This window comes from Nuphar pumila, chromosome 4 (genome assembly GCF_984573655.1).
Source record: "Nuphar pumila chromosome 4, dmNupPumi1.hap1.1, whole genome shotgun sequence".
Lineage (NCBI taxonomy): Eukaryota > Viridiplantae > Streptophyta > Magnoliopsida > Nymphaeales > Nymphaeaceae > Nuphar > Nuphar pumila.
Genome location: NC_143252.1, coordinates 13,064,169 through 13,081,220, shown reverse-complemented (window position 1 = coordinate 13,081,220; position 17,052 = coordinate 13,064,169). Strand labels below are relative to the sequence as shown.

General features: G+C 38.0%; 2 protein-coding genes across 2 annotated transcripts in view; both read right to left on the bottom strand.

Annotated features, from left to right (window-relative positions):
* Positions 1 to 5,385: 5,385 nt before the first annotated feature.
* Positions 5,386 to 5,769, bottom strand: LOC149839416 (putative enoyl-CoA hydratase 1, peroxisomal). Its single transcript, XM_090004861.1, has one exon. The coding sequence runs from the start codon at positions 5,767 to 5,769 to the stop codon at positions 5,386 to 5,388; it is 384 nt and encodes a 127-aa protein (XP_089860987.1).
* Positions 5,770 to 9,611: 3,842 nt separating this feature from the next.
* Positions 9,612 to 17,052, bottom strand: part of LOC149839415 (ethylene-overproduction protein 1-like) — a 29,315-nt gene continuing 21,874 nt past the window's right edge. Inside the window, exons 3-5 of the mRNA XM_090004118.1 lie at positions 11,904 to 12,195; positions 11,501 to 11,810; positions 9,612 to 10,320 (exon numbers count right to left, since the gene is read on the bottom strand). Of these exons, the coding sequence (XP_089860244.1) occupies positions 10,103 to 10,320; positions 11,501 to 11,810; positions 11,904 to 12,195 (820 nt within the window). The 3' untranslated portion in view covers positions 9,612 to 10,102. The remainder of the gene's footprint in view (positions 10,321 to 11,500; positions 11,811 to 11,903; positions 12,196 to 17,052) is intronic.

The following is a 17,052-nucleotide window of genomic DNA, read 5'->3' as shown; positions in this document are numbered from 1 at the left end:
TATAAGATTCTCTGAAGGAGGATTATATAATTCCAAAATCTAATTTCTCGTGACGAAAATTGACAAAGATGACTGCTACGTTTGATATAACAAGACGAAGACCTCAGAACAGATGCTGCCAACAAAAAAGTACCCAAATGGTGCGAATGTGAATGCATCATCCTTGCTCCCCCAGTTCAAGTTGCTCTTGATATTTTATCAGCTTTAAATGAGTTGAACTTTGAGCACCTCACAAGTTTCAGTTGGTCATGCCCCCTGATGTAACTTAAACATGTTAACACAGAAACCCCCATTGTGGTGATTTCTAAGATTTCCAAAATGGGTACGCAGTGTCCCAGTAGAAACATGGCTGCATGTGCATGGTACACATTTCTTTTATATATATGAACATGGTATCCCTCCCACTTCCTGGAAGCAAGATCTTTTGATGGGAGCTGATAAGCTTTACCATGAACATGGGAAAATCTAGTCCATCTATGAGCCAACGGCTTTATATCTCAGATGCGGCTGGCAAGACCTTTTTTCCTCTCTCTCTCTCTCTCTCTCATGACGAAGGAACCGTCCGTGAAGGACAATTGGGGATGGGCTCACTTGTAATAGATATAAAACCGTGGTGTGTGTAAAGAAAAAAAGGGAAGCAAAGCGGATGAAAGGTTTTTGGTAAACGGCCTGCATCAAGGGGGATATCACACTTTTATCTATTCCTATGTTGTTTTGGTGTTGAGCTCTTATAGCCTCCTTTGGAGTAGTCGTTACCTTCTCAACATAACTACCACTGTGTTATGGGCCCATCACATTCTATAACTACCAATGAATGTACAAATATAATCACCCATAACACACTAATTAAGCCCACAAATGTGGCCCATTCAATCTATACATGAGACCTTATGACCACAGTAGATCTGGATCCAGTTCTCATACTGGATCCAAATTCTGGATTTAACATCCTTCACATTGTATCATAACCGGTGCATTATGTATCACACTCATTTTACATAACTATATGGCTTTTGCCATGACATCATGAGGTTTTACATACACTAATTGGATTTTTTCTTCATGATATCTCTATCATGAGGTTGTTCACAAACTAGGTTGTTTTTCCATCATATTATAAATTTTTATCATCATCCTTAATGTGCAACAATTTATTTCAAGTATTTATCATTCACTGTATACTAAGTTATGCAGTCCTTAGATCTAAAAAAAAAGTGAATACATTATAATGTGGGTTTCACATAGTCATGAGGTTATTGTGACTCTTCCATAACCATATCATAATCATACACATTAGTGGAGTACTATGGAATTTATTAATTTACAAATCTATGAATTGCCAAAACATAATAAATACTCTTACTTTTTAAAACTTTCACCATAGTTTATACTCTCACTTTTCACATGCAGATCATTTTAGATCAGTATATCCAGATCCAAATAGTCATAAATGTAACTGACCAACACCATATAGCATTTCATGCATAATTTTTTAAATCATGAAAACAAAATATCAATTCATGCATTTATACAAGCATACCATAGGGAATATTATTTATAATGATTATTTATCATCATATACAAATAAATATCCTCACATGCATGTGTAAAATTATAATTTAGCTCTCACTATTCTAATGCATTGTTTTATATACACTAGTTGGACTGTCCTTTCATAATATATCACCATCATCATGAGGATAGACCAGGTTGGTTTTTCATCATAAAGTAAAGTATAAATCTCTATATCCAAATCCAATTTGGATATATACCAGATCCATCTCCAATAAGAGTTATCTAATTATCATTTGGATATGTCAAATATGATAAGTCAATTCCAAAGTTTTAATCAAACCACAAACTTGAACATTTAAGTTTAAATCCATTACTGGATCCACTATAATATATATATATATATATATATTCATTAGATTTATAAGAGTTTATATCAAAATCTGACTTGAGATGTTATCTATCAAGTCCAACACGATCCATATTAAAATGGATATACATACAAGCTTAAATAAAACCATGACTCACACAGGATTTGACCATAATCTAAATCCATATCCACAACCATATGTTTCAAATGCAACTGAATCCACATTACACATCCAACATTCTACTTATCTGGATCTAACCGTGTTAAATTAGGACCCATACAAAATATATGTGATTATTAGGTTCAAATATCTGGCATGATATTATCCAGATCCCAATATAAAACTTGGATCAAATCTAGATCTATACAATATATCTGACACAATATATATATATATATATATATATATATATATATATATATATATATATATATTTGTCTTTGAATCAAATCTAGATTCATGTCCCATATTCGGGCATTATACTTATTCATATCCAATCATAAATCTTGGATCAACTCTAGATCCATATCCCATATACGATAATTTATACTTATCCAGATCTATCACAAAACTGGATCAAAACTAGATCGATATCCCATATTCGGGCATCCGAACCCAACACTAGATTCGTTCAAGTTCAACAAGATCTAATAACAATGTTTGAATTGAAAACTAATTCAACTGGATCTATACCTAATCAATTTGAACTATCTAGATCCATGTACATTCAACTATACCCAATATCCTTTTATTGGATCAAACTAGGTCTATATCACCTTACTAGGTCCAAAATATCTGATTCAATACTAATCAGATCCAATATTGACCAAAACAACAAATCCAATAGGTTTTATTCTAATACAACTTGCCCTATAAAAATTATTTGGATCAATATTATCTCATACCGAATCTATTAGGATCAAAATGGCATCCACACCACAAAAAGCAAAGGATTGTCCTCCCTTAGATTCAAAAAGTACCTAGCATGCTACTATTTGAATCCATCATAAAACTGGATAAAAAACTAGATCCATATAATCAAAAAATGCAAAGAGGTACTATAGAAGGCACACACACATATAGATCAATTATAGCAATGAATAATTTTTGGATCCCATCAAGTTAATCTGGATCTAAACTTGCCCTCAATTCGAATTATAATTAGATCTAAAATAGGTCATGCCAAAAATAAACGTTGTGAGGTTTTCAACAAATTAAAATAACTTTTCTGCAAAGTTTGAAAAGTTAAAGAACTATTATGAAATAAAACAATAAATCGAAACCTATTTTAAAAAAATAGAATATGCAACACTGTCTCCGTTATTTACTAGAGGAAAAGACCTTTTCTGAAACTTCTCAAAAAAAATAGGGACCTTGTTCAAAAAAATATAGGGGCACAAGAATAATTAACAGAAAGAAAGTAACAGGGATAATTCTATAATCTTACTCAATAGAAAGAAATTACCAAAAAGAACAAAGATAATTTTGAATTTAAGTTTAATAGAGAAGAATTTCTGCAAAATATTAAGGGTAATACGGTAATTGAATAAATTAACAAAATTACCAACTAGAACAAGTAATAACTAAACCATTAGAGAGGAATTTTAGAAAAAAAAAATAGAAGGGAATTTTGAATAATTTTACTTTAAAAGTAAAACAAAACTTCTTGACCCTTCTTCTTCTTCTCATTTTTTTTTCTTTTCATCTATGTTTTTCTTTTCTTTCCTCACTCTTCTGACGTCGAGCCCATCTAAGGCCCAAACCTCTAATGTTCTATGAGACTATCCTCATTTGAGACATTAGCGAGTAGAGGGGAGAGTTCTTTTGGTCCTCCTCTATTAGCTTACCAAATCTAGCTAAATAGAATCAGATTCAGTTGGATATCATATAAAATCCTGTCCATTGATAACCTTATGACCGATGCAGCTTCCTATACCCACAACACTTTTGGTTTTTCTAAGCCAACAGAAAAAAGCCCTTAGCCGTAGACCACACATTGGCAGGCCTCTGGTTGATAAAACCACACATTGGCAGACCACACCGAGTAGTATACCCAGCTTCAACTTGCAATCAATGATTCAAAAATTTTCAAATGTTGCACTATGCTGAACCAACAAAATCTTGGAATGCATACTTGGTCTCAATTCAAATAAAACTCTATTGCCAACGTAGGGATGCTATCAGTTTGTCTATAACTTCCCTTAGATATTTTGCTAATTTTAGAAATGAAACCTAGGTTTCCTTCCCCGGAGCCCGTTTCTGCGACAACTTAGATCCATATTTGGATCGAGTACACATATAGTACCTATGGATGACATTATCCGACCCAAGAGTAGGGGTATTAAAGTGCATGGGGGCTAAACTGTCCAGGTTAACTGATTGCCCTCCCATTGTAATGGGCTTAATTGAAAAAGAAAGGCAGTTTTTAAAGATGTTCACCTTTTTGAGGTCCTTAGGCAGTGCAGTTCCTTGAGAAGTGTCAGTTGCTATCTCTTCAGCAGAGACCTCAAGATTGTCACCTCGATTCCCGAACCTTGAATTGCGAATCTGGGTGTTTCCTCTATTATGTTTCTTCATTACACCTCTGGCCGTGTCATGTGTTCCCCTTCCCGTGCGTTCCCATCCATTGCCGATTTCCCAACATTTCAGTATTCGAACTCATTGCTGCGATTGGTTGGTTTCTTTGAATGTCGTTGATCAGGTATCTTTTTCGTCGGGCTTTGGTTGGGGGGAGCCTTGGTAGGACTTCGGAGGGAGCGAGCTCGGTGATTCGGGATTTTTCTTCTCTTCAGATTGAAGGATTTCAAAGGAGTCCTTATTCTGGTTCGTAAGGGGTTCTCTAGTTCGCCTTCGACTTCACTGAGAGATCTTTGTTTTCATTTTTTTTTTCCTCTTGCTACTGCAATACTGGCAGAGGTCTAGTGGGACGACTGGAGGATATTCCTCCGCCTTCCGCTAATCCACTTCCTATCCCCTTTTTTTTTTTTGAGTATGTTGCCTTTATTCTGGCAGCGTCCGCACCTCCGGGCGCCTCTATGCACCGTTGCTTCCCCTTTGCAATTTCTAACAGGATTTCAGCCGAGAAATGGAGGTTGATGGTGGAGGAACACCACTACCGACCCTATTTTTCTTTTTTCTTTTTTTAAAGCTAACCCATCGACTTAGGGTTTCAACACAAAAAGGAAAAGGGGGGAAACAAATGTTGAAGGAGGAGGTGTCGTTAAGGAGAACCACCCCCTCCAGCGAGGTTACCCACCGTTCGTTGGTCGCCAATGCAAGACACAGAAAAGGGGGCATCACCACCAGGGATCAAAACCTACAGTTTGCCCCCATCCCGCTTGCATCCTCACCGGGGACAAACTTGAGCATAGGAAAAAAAACACCAGGGGAAGAGGGCGATGCCGCTCCTCGTCGTTCCTTCAGCCGACAACGTCGCACACACAAAAAAGGAAGAGAGGTTTGCGGGTTGAGGAGTACCTCATCGGACGGCAGACTGCCCTGACTATGCCATCATCGTCTTCTGCTTCTTCTCCAGGCCTGCCATTCCACCCCTGTCGTCTGCTCTAGTGACGAGGATGTTGCAGACGAGGCAAATCTTGAATCCGGCGATGACCATAAAAACCCTGACGGCTCCTATCCTTTGAGGCTCCCCTTTGAAGACGCCCTCTGCAGTGGTCATGTCAAAACCGGAGCAGAATGCCTTCCTGATGCCATGGGTCATGATCGCTTTGACTGAGTCATTGACATCAAACAATCGGAATCCCCTCCCGAGGTCGATGATCATTGGTCTCATCAGCGAGATGAGTGTTTTCGGCCGACTGATCTTCACCCACGCGTTCCCGTCCAGCCTCACGTTGATCTTGATCGGTGAGTTTTCTGGCGCCATCGATTCCATTTCGGAATTGTAGGACCCGTTAGGCGGTGGTAGAAAACCAAAAAAAAAAAAAATCATCTGCCTCAGACATTGGGTTTTCGTTCTCCGCTTATCCCTGTTTTGATTTCAGGTGTATTTCCGTGAACAGCTATCGATGATCGGTGGCTTCGAGCGGTGATCTGCAACCCCTAATGGCAACCGACGAGTCTCCCCATACAAACCTGTGCTCTGATACCATGATACCACTTATAGATAGTGTAAAGAAAAACAAAAGAGCAACAAAGAGGATGAAAGGTCTTCGGTAAACTGCCTGCACCAAGGAGATATCACACTTTTATCTATTTCTATATTTCTATGTTTGTGCACAGGTGCGAGGCTCTTATGGCCTTCCTTCGGGTAGCCGTTACCTTTTCAACATAACTACCACTGTGTTATGGGCCCACCGTATTTTGTAACTACCAATTAATGCACAGATGTGCACTAATTAAGTTCACAAATATGGCCCATTCAATCCATAAGTATGACCCTATGGCTACAATGGTTTTGGAGCCTATAATGAATCCAATTCTCATACTGAATCCAATTTTTAGATTCAATAACTTGTCCAATCTCCAACTTCCCTTTGTAGGTGTAAAACTTCAAGGAGCCTTGGTTTTTTCTGTGTCTCATGGTTGAAGTTCAAGTTTATTCAATAATTAGGCAGTTTTATATCCAAGCCATCCATCCCATCGTGAACAGTTAATAACCACAGTTATTTCTAACCGATATTTTGGATTTGTCGAGGAGCTATGTTGTTGATGTCATCAAATCTCCTGTGTGATCTGGGTCATACGGTCCGAAACAAAACTATCCGACCCATTTTGTGTCCAAGTTGTCTGCTCTGTGAAAAGCAAATGCGAGACAATGACAGTGTGTACTGTCCTGGACAAGAACATGTCTGTGCTGGACAAAGACAGTGTGTTCTGTCCAAGCTTGGATAAGCAATCCAACACACTCTAATTTCACATATAACCGTTTACAATATTGTGCATATCAAACTGCATGCCTGAAAAATGCCAGTGTCGTTGCCGCATGTTTGATTATATTCTTAGGAGGCGTTTGTTTCATGTCATTTCCTATGTGTCTGTTTCATGTCCTTTTCTATGAAAAAGACCCCATTTCCTATGAAAGAGGGCTTCTTTCCTAAAAGATTCCAAACAAACATCTATAGGAGAAATATGTTTTGTAGTCAACATAATAAATACAAAAAAAACATCTTTTTACTATCAAAATAGGCTTACACATCCCCCATAAAGAAGCACTTTCCCTTTTGGGTGTGCCTTTTAAGGGAAAGTGGCTTCCTTTGGGTGGGGATCTGACAAAAGGCCCCTTGGGAGATACTTTTGTTTTATGCCAAAATGGCCAGTTTCATATGAAAACCAGCTAATATTTCATTCCTGAAACAAACATAAAAAACCCGTGCATAGCCGATCAAGGAGAGATTCTTTTCTCATTGCCCTCTGTTTTCATGTGTAAATGTTTTCACAATTCTTGCCCGAGTGAGAAACTTTCTTGTTGGTTTTGTTTTGGTCCTAGTCCTAAACAATCCATTGTAGTGATTATTGGTCATGTTCTATGCTCGATAGAAACCAGAGCTGATTCGATATCATATACAGATCAAACCCAAATATGAATCCCATCGTTGGAGCTTTGACACGCAAAGACTAAACGGGCCTGTTTTGATAGTGGGCATAGTTTTAAGCCACAACTGAATCCCATCCAAATATGTAAGGATCTTAAAGTTTTATGAAACAAACAAACAAAAAATGTTCTCTCATCACCTAAGACAAAGATAAAGATTTGTCAGATGAGAACTTTTCACACGAAATAATTTTCATATGAAGGTACTTCTCATGATAAAACAAACATGTTCTTAGGCGACATTTGAAGTGAGAAGAGATCTCATTATTGATATATTCCTTCCTTTTATAGACCCTAGATTTTACATTTAGAAAACTTTTCTTGGATTCATAATTTTATCAAACGTGAATTTCATCAGTCTCATCAATCAGGGTATGTAAACCCCTCATCAGATCTGGCTGACTATCCAATTGGATCTGTACAATGGACTTTATTCTTTAGGACATCCAACCTAAATCGTTACTGCTTACTTCCCTTGGTATCCTTGTAAAAAATAGCATTTATACAGGTTCCTGACAAACTAAGAATGCATCATCCTAGAATTCAGTTTTGGTCATTGTTGGTTCTCCAAAAAGATATCTACCCTGAATGGTATTTTCAGAAGCACCATTTTATCCAGGTTAATGGATAAGCTGGGATATTTTACTGTAAACATTATGCAATATCTCTTTTTCTGTGTTTTGTTAACAAACCACAGGAAATAGGCTATTGCATCCTCACTACAAAGCCAAGCTTTACAACTAGATCGAAGGGGATTCGACTTTTCTGGATCAATTACTAACACACACTAGAATAGCCTCTAACTGTACATTGCAGATTACAACTGCATTTAGTTTGTTTCTTCTAGATATTCTGAAAAGTTCTTCCAAACAACTCTTCTGAGTCTGTGCTAACCAGCCATTATATTGCTTTGCAGTAGCCACACCTATGCTTTGCAGTAACCATACTTATACTGCATGAGCACAGATATAGCTGCTAAATACTCATCCTTGAACTGAACCACCGGGGAAGCGAGAATGAAATTTGTGATGGTTACAGATTAACTGCATCATCAGCATCAGCATCCTTAATTCTGTCTAATGAACATAGTTCCTAATCATTATCTACTCTTACTATGTACCATCTTCACTTCTTAATTCAGTCGACCGAAATGGACCAATGCATGTGTTGACATTGGAAGTTTTATTTTGAATTGACTTCTGAAAATCCTATTTATGAGCATGTCATTCCAAATCCCACTTGCCGTACTTTGAGCCCAGTGACCCTTCAATTCCATCACAACATTGATCTTTTTCAGCCCTTCATTCATAGTGCGGTGTTGCCAGATCATGCTTATGATAGGTTTCTGCAGAAATTTGGCTTCAAGACCAGTTCAAGCAGATTTGGAGACAACTTATTAGCTTTGTACAACTGATCACTGAGAAGCTTATTCCTTGTGCTGCTCGTGCATCTGTGAGGCCATTCCTATGTCATCCTAATGGTGCAAGTCTATTATGATACATCATGCGTCATGTGAAGGTGGTGTTATTCCAAAGATTTTATGTACAAGAATATACCTTTAAAGGAGAGATAGATGGTGAAAGTCATTGTGGTTTGTTGACCATGCAGTGCTGTTTTGTCTAAAACTGCCAGTTCTACTGAATCATAACAGAGACACTTACTTTCTAAGCTGCGAATGGATAGTACAAGAGTTAAATCCAATATAGAATCCCGTAAGTTCTTGCAAAACCATATATAGAACAGTTTTATAATTCTTTCCATCATATTTGGTATGTGACCTGAACTACCCATTGAACATTTTTTAAATTTCAATAGATGTGATAGCAAAAGACAAAATAAAGAAAAAGGCTCATATTTATGGGGGCACTCTGGTTTTACCTTTGGAAGTCTCATTGTATCCTGCAACTCTGCAATGTGTAGTATAAAAGGAAGGAGATTTCTGAATTCTGATTTATCATGCAGGGAATCAGATCCGACTACCATGTTGAAACATGATCCAAGAGAAGTCCTCAACAGGAAAGTTTTCTCTTTTACCACTCAATTTTGTTGATTTACAAGTCACCCCATGGGAGTTATCCATGTCACAGGTCACACCACAGACACCCCACCCCTCACACACACACACACACACACGAGAGAGAGAGAGAGAGAGAGAGAGAGAGAGAGAGAGAGGCTAACTCACGAAAACCCATCACTTGGAGAAATAATTATGAAATGTATTTCTGTATCATGATATGGAAATTTGCAAGAATAGCTGGAATCACCTTACGGGAGGAAAAAATCATACATGTGCAACTCACTTTGACCATATTCAACATTCAATACCTTTCTCTCCACAAGTTCCATCTGATTCCCGTTGGTGTCGGCGACCATCATCATCAACTCCACCAGGATTAACGTTCTTGCTGACATGTAGAGAGTATATTTTGTGCACTGCATGCATCTTCCATCAAAGGCTCACGATAGCACTAGCCTCGCTTGCCCAAACAGACCTTGAAGTGAAGATCATGGAACCTACAACGGTGGATCTCAGTTCCGCTCATTTCATTCACAAATGCAAGCTGCAGTGCCTCAAAATAACCCCAGATGAGTTGAAGCAACGATTTTCATGCAGGCAGTTGGCAGCACCTTTCCCAGCAGAATTAACAAGAACTTATTTGGGTTCTCACATTTGGCCACGAACTTTATTATACAGTTCAGCTGTGTCTGCATGACTTGGATCAAGACAAAAAGCTGCACGACAATCACGTGTGGCAGCATCAATATCCCCCATTGATTCATGGAAAGCTGCTCGGAGGTGGAGCAGCTGTAAGTCTGGCTTGAATGCGATTGCCTTTGAAAGTTCTGTGATAGCCTCCATTTCCTTGTGGTCATCCATCAAAACTGAAAATAAAGGAGATAATAATGTACGGTGTTGTAACTATACAAATGACCAAACATATAGCAGCACTCAATGACTAAGAGGCATGAAAACAAGGGAATAATCCAGCTTCCTGAGGAAACCCACTCAAGAAGTTTAAAAAATTTGGCTAGGTTCCGCCAGTTAAAATTATCATGTCAACGCCAATAAATGACATGATTTATTGAGAGATTTGTCAGTTTCCAAAAAATATACTACGGTTCTCCGAGTTCCTCCAACAACAACCTGTTTTTCAACATGAAGAGCCAATACAAAAAGTGGACATCAGATCACTGATATACAACAAATGATCCTTGACCATAATGCAACTCTTATGTCTTTAATAAATGTTTTAAGATACAAACTACATTAAAAAAATTTATGATCAAAATAAGCTTGAAAAACTTTTCCAGTACAGCCAGCACATTATTTGGTTATCTAGCCAAAAAATCAGACTGCGGTTACAAAACCATCACGATTTACCTAATAAAATTTAGAAACCATGTGCCAATCACAGGAAGGACAACAATGCCCTTAATTAACCATGTACGCCTCTTTCCTTTCTTCATGCAAGCGCCATGAATAGTTTCAGAAACATGCAGTTTCCATCCGAGGAAAAAAAAAGAAAAAAATAACAGAAACATGCAGTAATTGATCTTATTTGAAGAGGACACTTTCCAATTGAATAAACCTCTTTATCCAAAGATCCATTCTTTGGGTCTCCCTAAGTTAGTTTTCCATATTAACCTAGATAAGTTTTTGAGTGCAGGAAGATAAAAATAGGCTGAGAGCATCTAAATAAGGAATTACATCATGAAAACTCTATTTGGACAGCATGCCCATTTTAAAAGACAATAAAATAAAAATATTTATCTTTGTGAACATTGATTGGTCACCATCACAGCATTACAGCAGGGAATCAGACCTGTTTCAAGAATGCCAAGTAATTTGTGAGCACCTGGGTTCATCTTCTAATAGTGTCTGTGCATCATCATGTTACTAGGCAATGAAAGACGAACACATACCAGCAAGGTAATTTAACACTTTGCCTCAATAATCATAATAACTATTTTTAAAGAATAGTTTTTGTTCATAAAGATAACTTTAATATTAACAATAGTTCTAAAAAGGAAGTTGCCCTTGAATTTGAATGAATGAACTTACTTGCAGCTCTATATCTGTAGGGGTATGTCCGCAATGGGTCAAGTTGTGTAGCCATATCTAGATCACTCTTTGCTGAATCACGATCACAATACTCTGAACGTTTTTCATATGCTGATGCATTATTTCTTGCTTTTTCAATAAGCTTGGTCATTTCATCATAGGCTGCTTTCCTTTCATTCTTAAGATGATACACACGTGCAAGACCCTGATGCGCTCTTGTATGCCTAATATTAAGAGCATTTATGTAACAGTTTGCAGCAAGATCCAAATTACCACAATCTACATAGACACTTCCAAGATTGTTCAATGCCTGAAGGGACAGCAATCACAAAAGTGTCAGAAATAAAGAAGTTGCAATGCAACAAATTAGCATAACACCCCATCTCCTGTGATTCATACTAACTTGTCCTTTTCGAAGACCATCAGATGGGCACTTTAGAGCCTCCTCAAGAAGTTGGACGACAAAGGATGATGATACCGGATCTAAACTCGTATCTGCCAACGCGTACGCCTTGAGGAAAAAAGCCTCAAATGACCTTTGGATAGCAATAGACTCCTCTGCCTTAGCCAGTGCCTCTTCACGATGGCCAGTGTCATATAAAATCCAGCCCTCATAAACAAGCCGTTCATGCTCAGAGGTTGAGTGGTTACGAGCCAAACGTAAGCTACGCATTGCTGCCTTCTGACAATTTAACCTAAACAAGGAGATACAGTACCAAAAGGCGAAAATTTTGAAGTTCAGGCAAAAAACCTATAACTAGCAAAGGAAATCTCCAGTTCTAAACATGATGCAATAACTACAAGACATTTCAATATTTCGCTTGGACAAATCAGTAAAAAAATAAAATTATGAATAAAGCTAGTAAAGGACCACGTTTTATGTTTTTAATTCAATGGTTGATAAGAATAAAATTTATTCTGGTGAAATGGGCTTTCAGCATCAAGACAGGAAATCCCTCTAGTGAATCAAAGGAGTACCAGCCCATAAACCCCTTTGACCATGACAGAAAAATTTAATGAACTCTAAGGTAAGTTAGTGAATTATATTCATGTGGATGTTTAAAAGGAATGACACCTAAAACCTGCCGTGAAGCCACAAATAGTTGGTGAAGAATAAATCATCAAGAGACAAGAATAGGCATGCAAAGCTACAGAATAACTAAAAGCATCTCTAACTATAATGTCCTGAACTAAACCAATTTTTTAAGAGAACTGAGAACCCAATGACAGCATTAAGCAGCGAGAAGAGGCGAGTAAGAAATAGATTGCATGAAAACTGGGATGACTCATGATGAGAGGGACAATATGAATGAGAGACTTGTTATTTTAAGTTCTGTAGGACTATATCTGAAAAAAGGAAACCAACAAAGATCAAAAAATGGCAAAGTGTGTGTTAGAGAGAGAGAGAGAGAGCTTCAATTTGAAGTTATCTATGTCAAGAAAATATGTGGAGAAAGGACAGTAGTGGGAATCAAATGAATAATATTACTCTATGTTATCCAAGGATGTAACTCCGCCTGTGTAGTTATACACTGCCGGTCCCAAGCCCGGATAAAGGAGGAGGGTTGCGGTAGGCCTGTGACAGCCAGCATAAAAACTGTCATATCCTATGAAAATGAACCAATATGAGAATTTCGTTGGGGCGTTCCCTACTGAGCGACGCGCTGTACTCTCTAGGCCCGGAGGCAGTGATAAATGTGCAAGGGTTGCTAGGTCGTCGCCCAGAAGCGACGCGTCACACCGGCGCCCGGGTGTGGTGTCAAATAGGCAAGGGTTCCCTCACTTTGTTGGACGGGTGGGGGTAAAGAAGTTAGTCCAAGACCATAAAATTAGGTTAGCCACTTGGAACATAGGGTCTTTAACTGGTAAGTTGGTAGAGTTAGTAGATGTTATGTGTAGGAGAAAGATTGATATTTTATGTCTTCAAGAAACCAAATGGGTAGGTGAGAAAGCTAAAGTGATAGAACCTTGGGGATATAAGATTTGGTATACAGGAATAAATAGGAATAGGAATGGAGTAGGGATTGTTATGAGTCGTCAGTTTATAGATAATGTAGTTGAGGTCCGTAGGAAGGGTGATAGAATTTTACTTATTAAATTAGTATTAGGTACGGATATTATTAATATTATTAGTGTTTATGCACCTCAAGTAGGTTTAGATGATTCCATTAAGCATCAATTTTGGGAAGATTTAGATGGAGTAGTACAAGAGACATCTTATGGAGAAAAGCTTTTCATCGGCGGTGACCTTAATGGACATGTAGGCATTAGTAGGGATGGATTTGAGAATATCCATGGAGGCTATGGTATAGGAGAAAGAAATGAAAGTGGAGAAAGGATTTTAGATTTTTGTTTGTCCTATGATATGATCTTAGCAAACACTTGGTTTAGGAAGAGGGAGTCTCACCTAGTAACATTTAAAAGTGGGGTTAATACGAGTCAGATAGATTTTTTCCTACTTAGAAAGAGAGATAGGGGTTGTTGCATCGATTGTAAGGTTATACCAGGAGAAAGTGTAGCTACACAACATAGAGTCTTAATTTTAGATCTTAGAATTAGACAATGCCGCAAAAGGGATAGACATAGGATAGATCCTAGAATTAAGTGGTGGGCACTGAAAGGAGCTAAACAAGGAATGTTTGTAGAGCAGGTAGTTAAGGAAGTTGATTGGTGTCTCGAGGAGGATTCAGAATCAATGTGGAATAAGATAGCGGGTGGTATGAGAAAAGTAGCTAAGGAGGTATTGGGTGAGTCTAAAGGCGGTGCACCACTAGGTAAGGATACATCATGGTGGAACGAGGATGTCAAATTAGCTATTAAGGTTAAAAGAGAGTGTTATAGAAATCTAAGTAAGAGTCGTGATAATGAGAATTTGGAGAAGTATATGATAGCAAAGAAGGAAGCTAAAAAAGTTGTTCGAAACGCGAGGGCTAAGGTATATAAGGAGGTTTATGACAAGTTGGATACCAAAGAAGGCGAGAAGGATATTTATAGGCTTGCAAAGATGAGAGATAGGAAATCGAAGGATTTGGGTATGGTTAGATGTATCAAAGATGAAACGCAAAGGGTTTTAGTCAAAGATGAGGAGATTAAGGAGAGATGGAAAGATTATTTTGATAAACTATTTAATGATAGTCATGCTCAAGATCTTGGAGACTTCTCCATTCCTTTTCATGAGATAAATCGTGACTTCATGCGCAAGATTCAAAAGAAAGAAATTGCAGAGGCTTTGAAGAAAATGAAATCAAGAAGGGCAGTTGGCCCAGATGGTATACCTATCGAGGCTTGGAAATGCTTGGGAGAGAAAGGTTTAGAATGGTTGACAAATCTTTTTAACTTGATTTGGCGAACAAATAAGATGCCTAATGAGTGGAGGAAGAGTACTTTGGTGCCTTTATATAAGAATAAGGGTGATATACAAGATTGCACAAACTATCGTGGTATAAAACTCATGAGTCATACTATGAAACTTTGGGAGAGGGTGATTGAGTCTAGGTTGAAGAAGGTTGTCATGATATCGGAGAATCAATTTGGTTTTATGCCTGAAAGATCAACTATGGAAGCTATACATCTTCTTAGACAACTTATTGAAAGATATAGAGAGAGGAACAAAGATTTGCATATGGTTTTTATTGATTTAGAGAAGGCATACGATAGAGTACCTAGGGACGTTCTCTGGTGGACAATGATGAAGAAAGGTGTTTCTCTCAAGTACATTAGTATAATTAAAGATATGTATGAAGGAGTAGTAACCAATGTCCGCACTTGTGGAGGGGTGACAACCAATTTCCCGATAACGGTTGGGTTACATCAAGGATCTGCTTTAAGCCCTTTCCTATTTGCAATAGTGATGGATGAGCTTACGAGATCAATTCAAGAAAATGTACCGTGGTGTATGTTGTTTGCTGATGATATTGTTTTGATTGATGAGTCTAGAGCTGGGGTTAATGCTAAGTTAGAATTATGGAGACAGACATTGGAAGCTAGAGGTTTTAAGTTGAGTAAGAGTAAGACTGAATATATGGAATGTCGGTTTAGTAAGCAACGAAGTAGTGATGGGAGTGTAGTGAAGCTTGGTGAGCAAGATATACCGGTGAATGATTATTTCAAATATTTGGGATCCATCATTCAAAAGTATGGAGAAATTGATGGAGATGTAAATCATAGGATAAAGGTTGGGTGGATGAAATGGAAAAGTGCTACTGGAGTGTTGTGCGATCGTAGAATGCCATTGCGGTTGAAGGGAAAGTTTTATAGGACGACTATTAGACCCGCTTTACTATATGGTACGGAATGTTGGGCTGCCAAGAGACATCATATTCAAAAAATGAGTGTAGCTGAGATGCGGATGCTTAGATGGATGTGTGGAAATACAATAAAAGATAAGATTCGGAACGAAGAGATACGTAAGAAGGTAGGTGTTGCACCCATTGAAAATAAGATGCGAGAGAATCGTTTACGGTGGTTTGGACATATTCGGCGAAGGCCTAATGATGCTCCAGTTAGAAGGTTGGAGAAATGGGAAAATATATTAGTTAAAAGAGGTCGGGGTAGGCCTAGGAAGACTTGGATGGAGATGATAGGAAAGGATATGAATGCTTTGAACCTCACCGAGGACATGGCGTTGGATAGAAATGATTGGAGGAAAATGATTCATGTGGAAGACCCAAAATGAATTTCTTTTTTGGTTCATATCGCTGACCCCAATTGTTTTGGGATGAAGGCGTAGTTGTTGTTGTTGTTTGTTGTTGTTATCCAAGGATGTGCCACCAAAACTTGACCAAGAAGGCTTTTATGGTAGGGTAAGATGAACCAGGTGGTGGTTCAATTTTGGTGAATAGATCATCAATCGTTCAGCTTTCGAGTTTTGGTCCCATATCCTATGACATACCGAAAAAAGATATGTAAAACAATAAGAACAAAACATGCCACCAATTTATCAGAGGCTATCCAGCCAATGATAGATGCAACCGTTTCATTAGGACAGCTGACCAATATCTATAAAAACGAATCCCAACAAGTAGCTCCACAGTACCCAAATGTTGAGGAATTCCACGTTGTCAGTGTTAAAATGTATATATATATATATATATATATATATATTCATTTTGTATGTAAACTGAAACACCCATCAGGGGTATTTCAGTCTTTCACATTGTAATAGGTGTCAGCCTAGTAGGGGCTGACTTTGCATTTTTCATTTCTTTATTTTTTGTTTTTTAATAATTGTAATATGGCTGTTGGGACAGCCCAACTAGTCGTTGGGTGCCCAACGGTCATAAATATGACTGTTGGGGGCTAGCCCAACGACTAGTTGCGCTGCCCCCATTTCTTCTTCTTACTTCATGTATTATTGTTGTTCTTACTCTTGCGCCTTAATGCATGGTATTGCCCATAGTGGTTGTTTGTATTGCCTATGTTGGCATTTTGTATTGTCCCTTAGTGGACTTGTGCATGTGTACTTTGTGTTTATGTTATTGTAAGCCCTTTGAGGCACTTGTTTTGTTTTTTCGCATATTTCATTACATGCTATCAGAGCCAAGAAAATTTTC

What these genes read in the sequence shown, in the direction of transcription:
- LOC149839416 (XM_090004861.1), bottom strand. Translation starts at nt 5,769, where the DNA reads ATGGCGCCAGAAAACTCACCGATCAAGATCAACGTGAGGCTGGACGGG.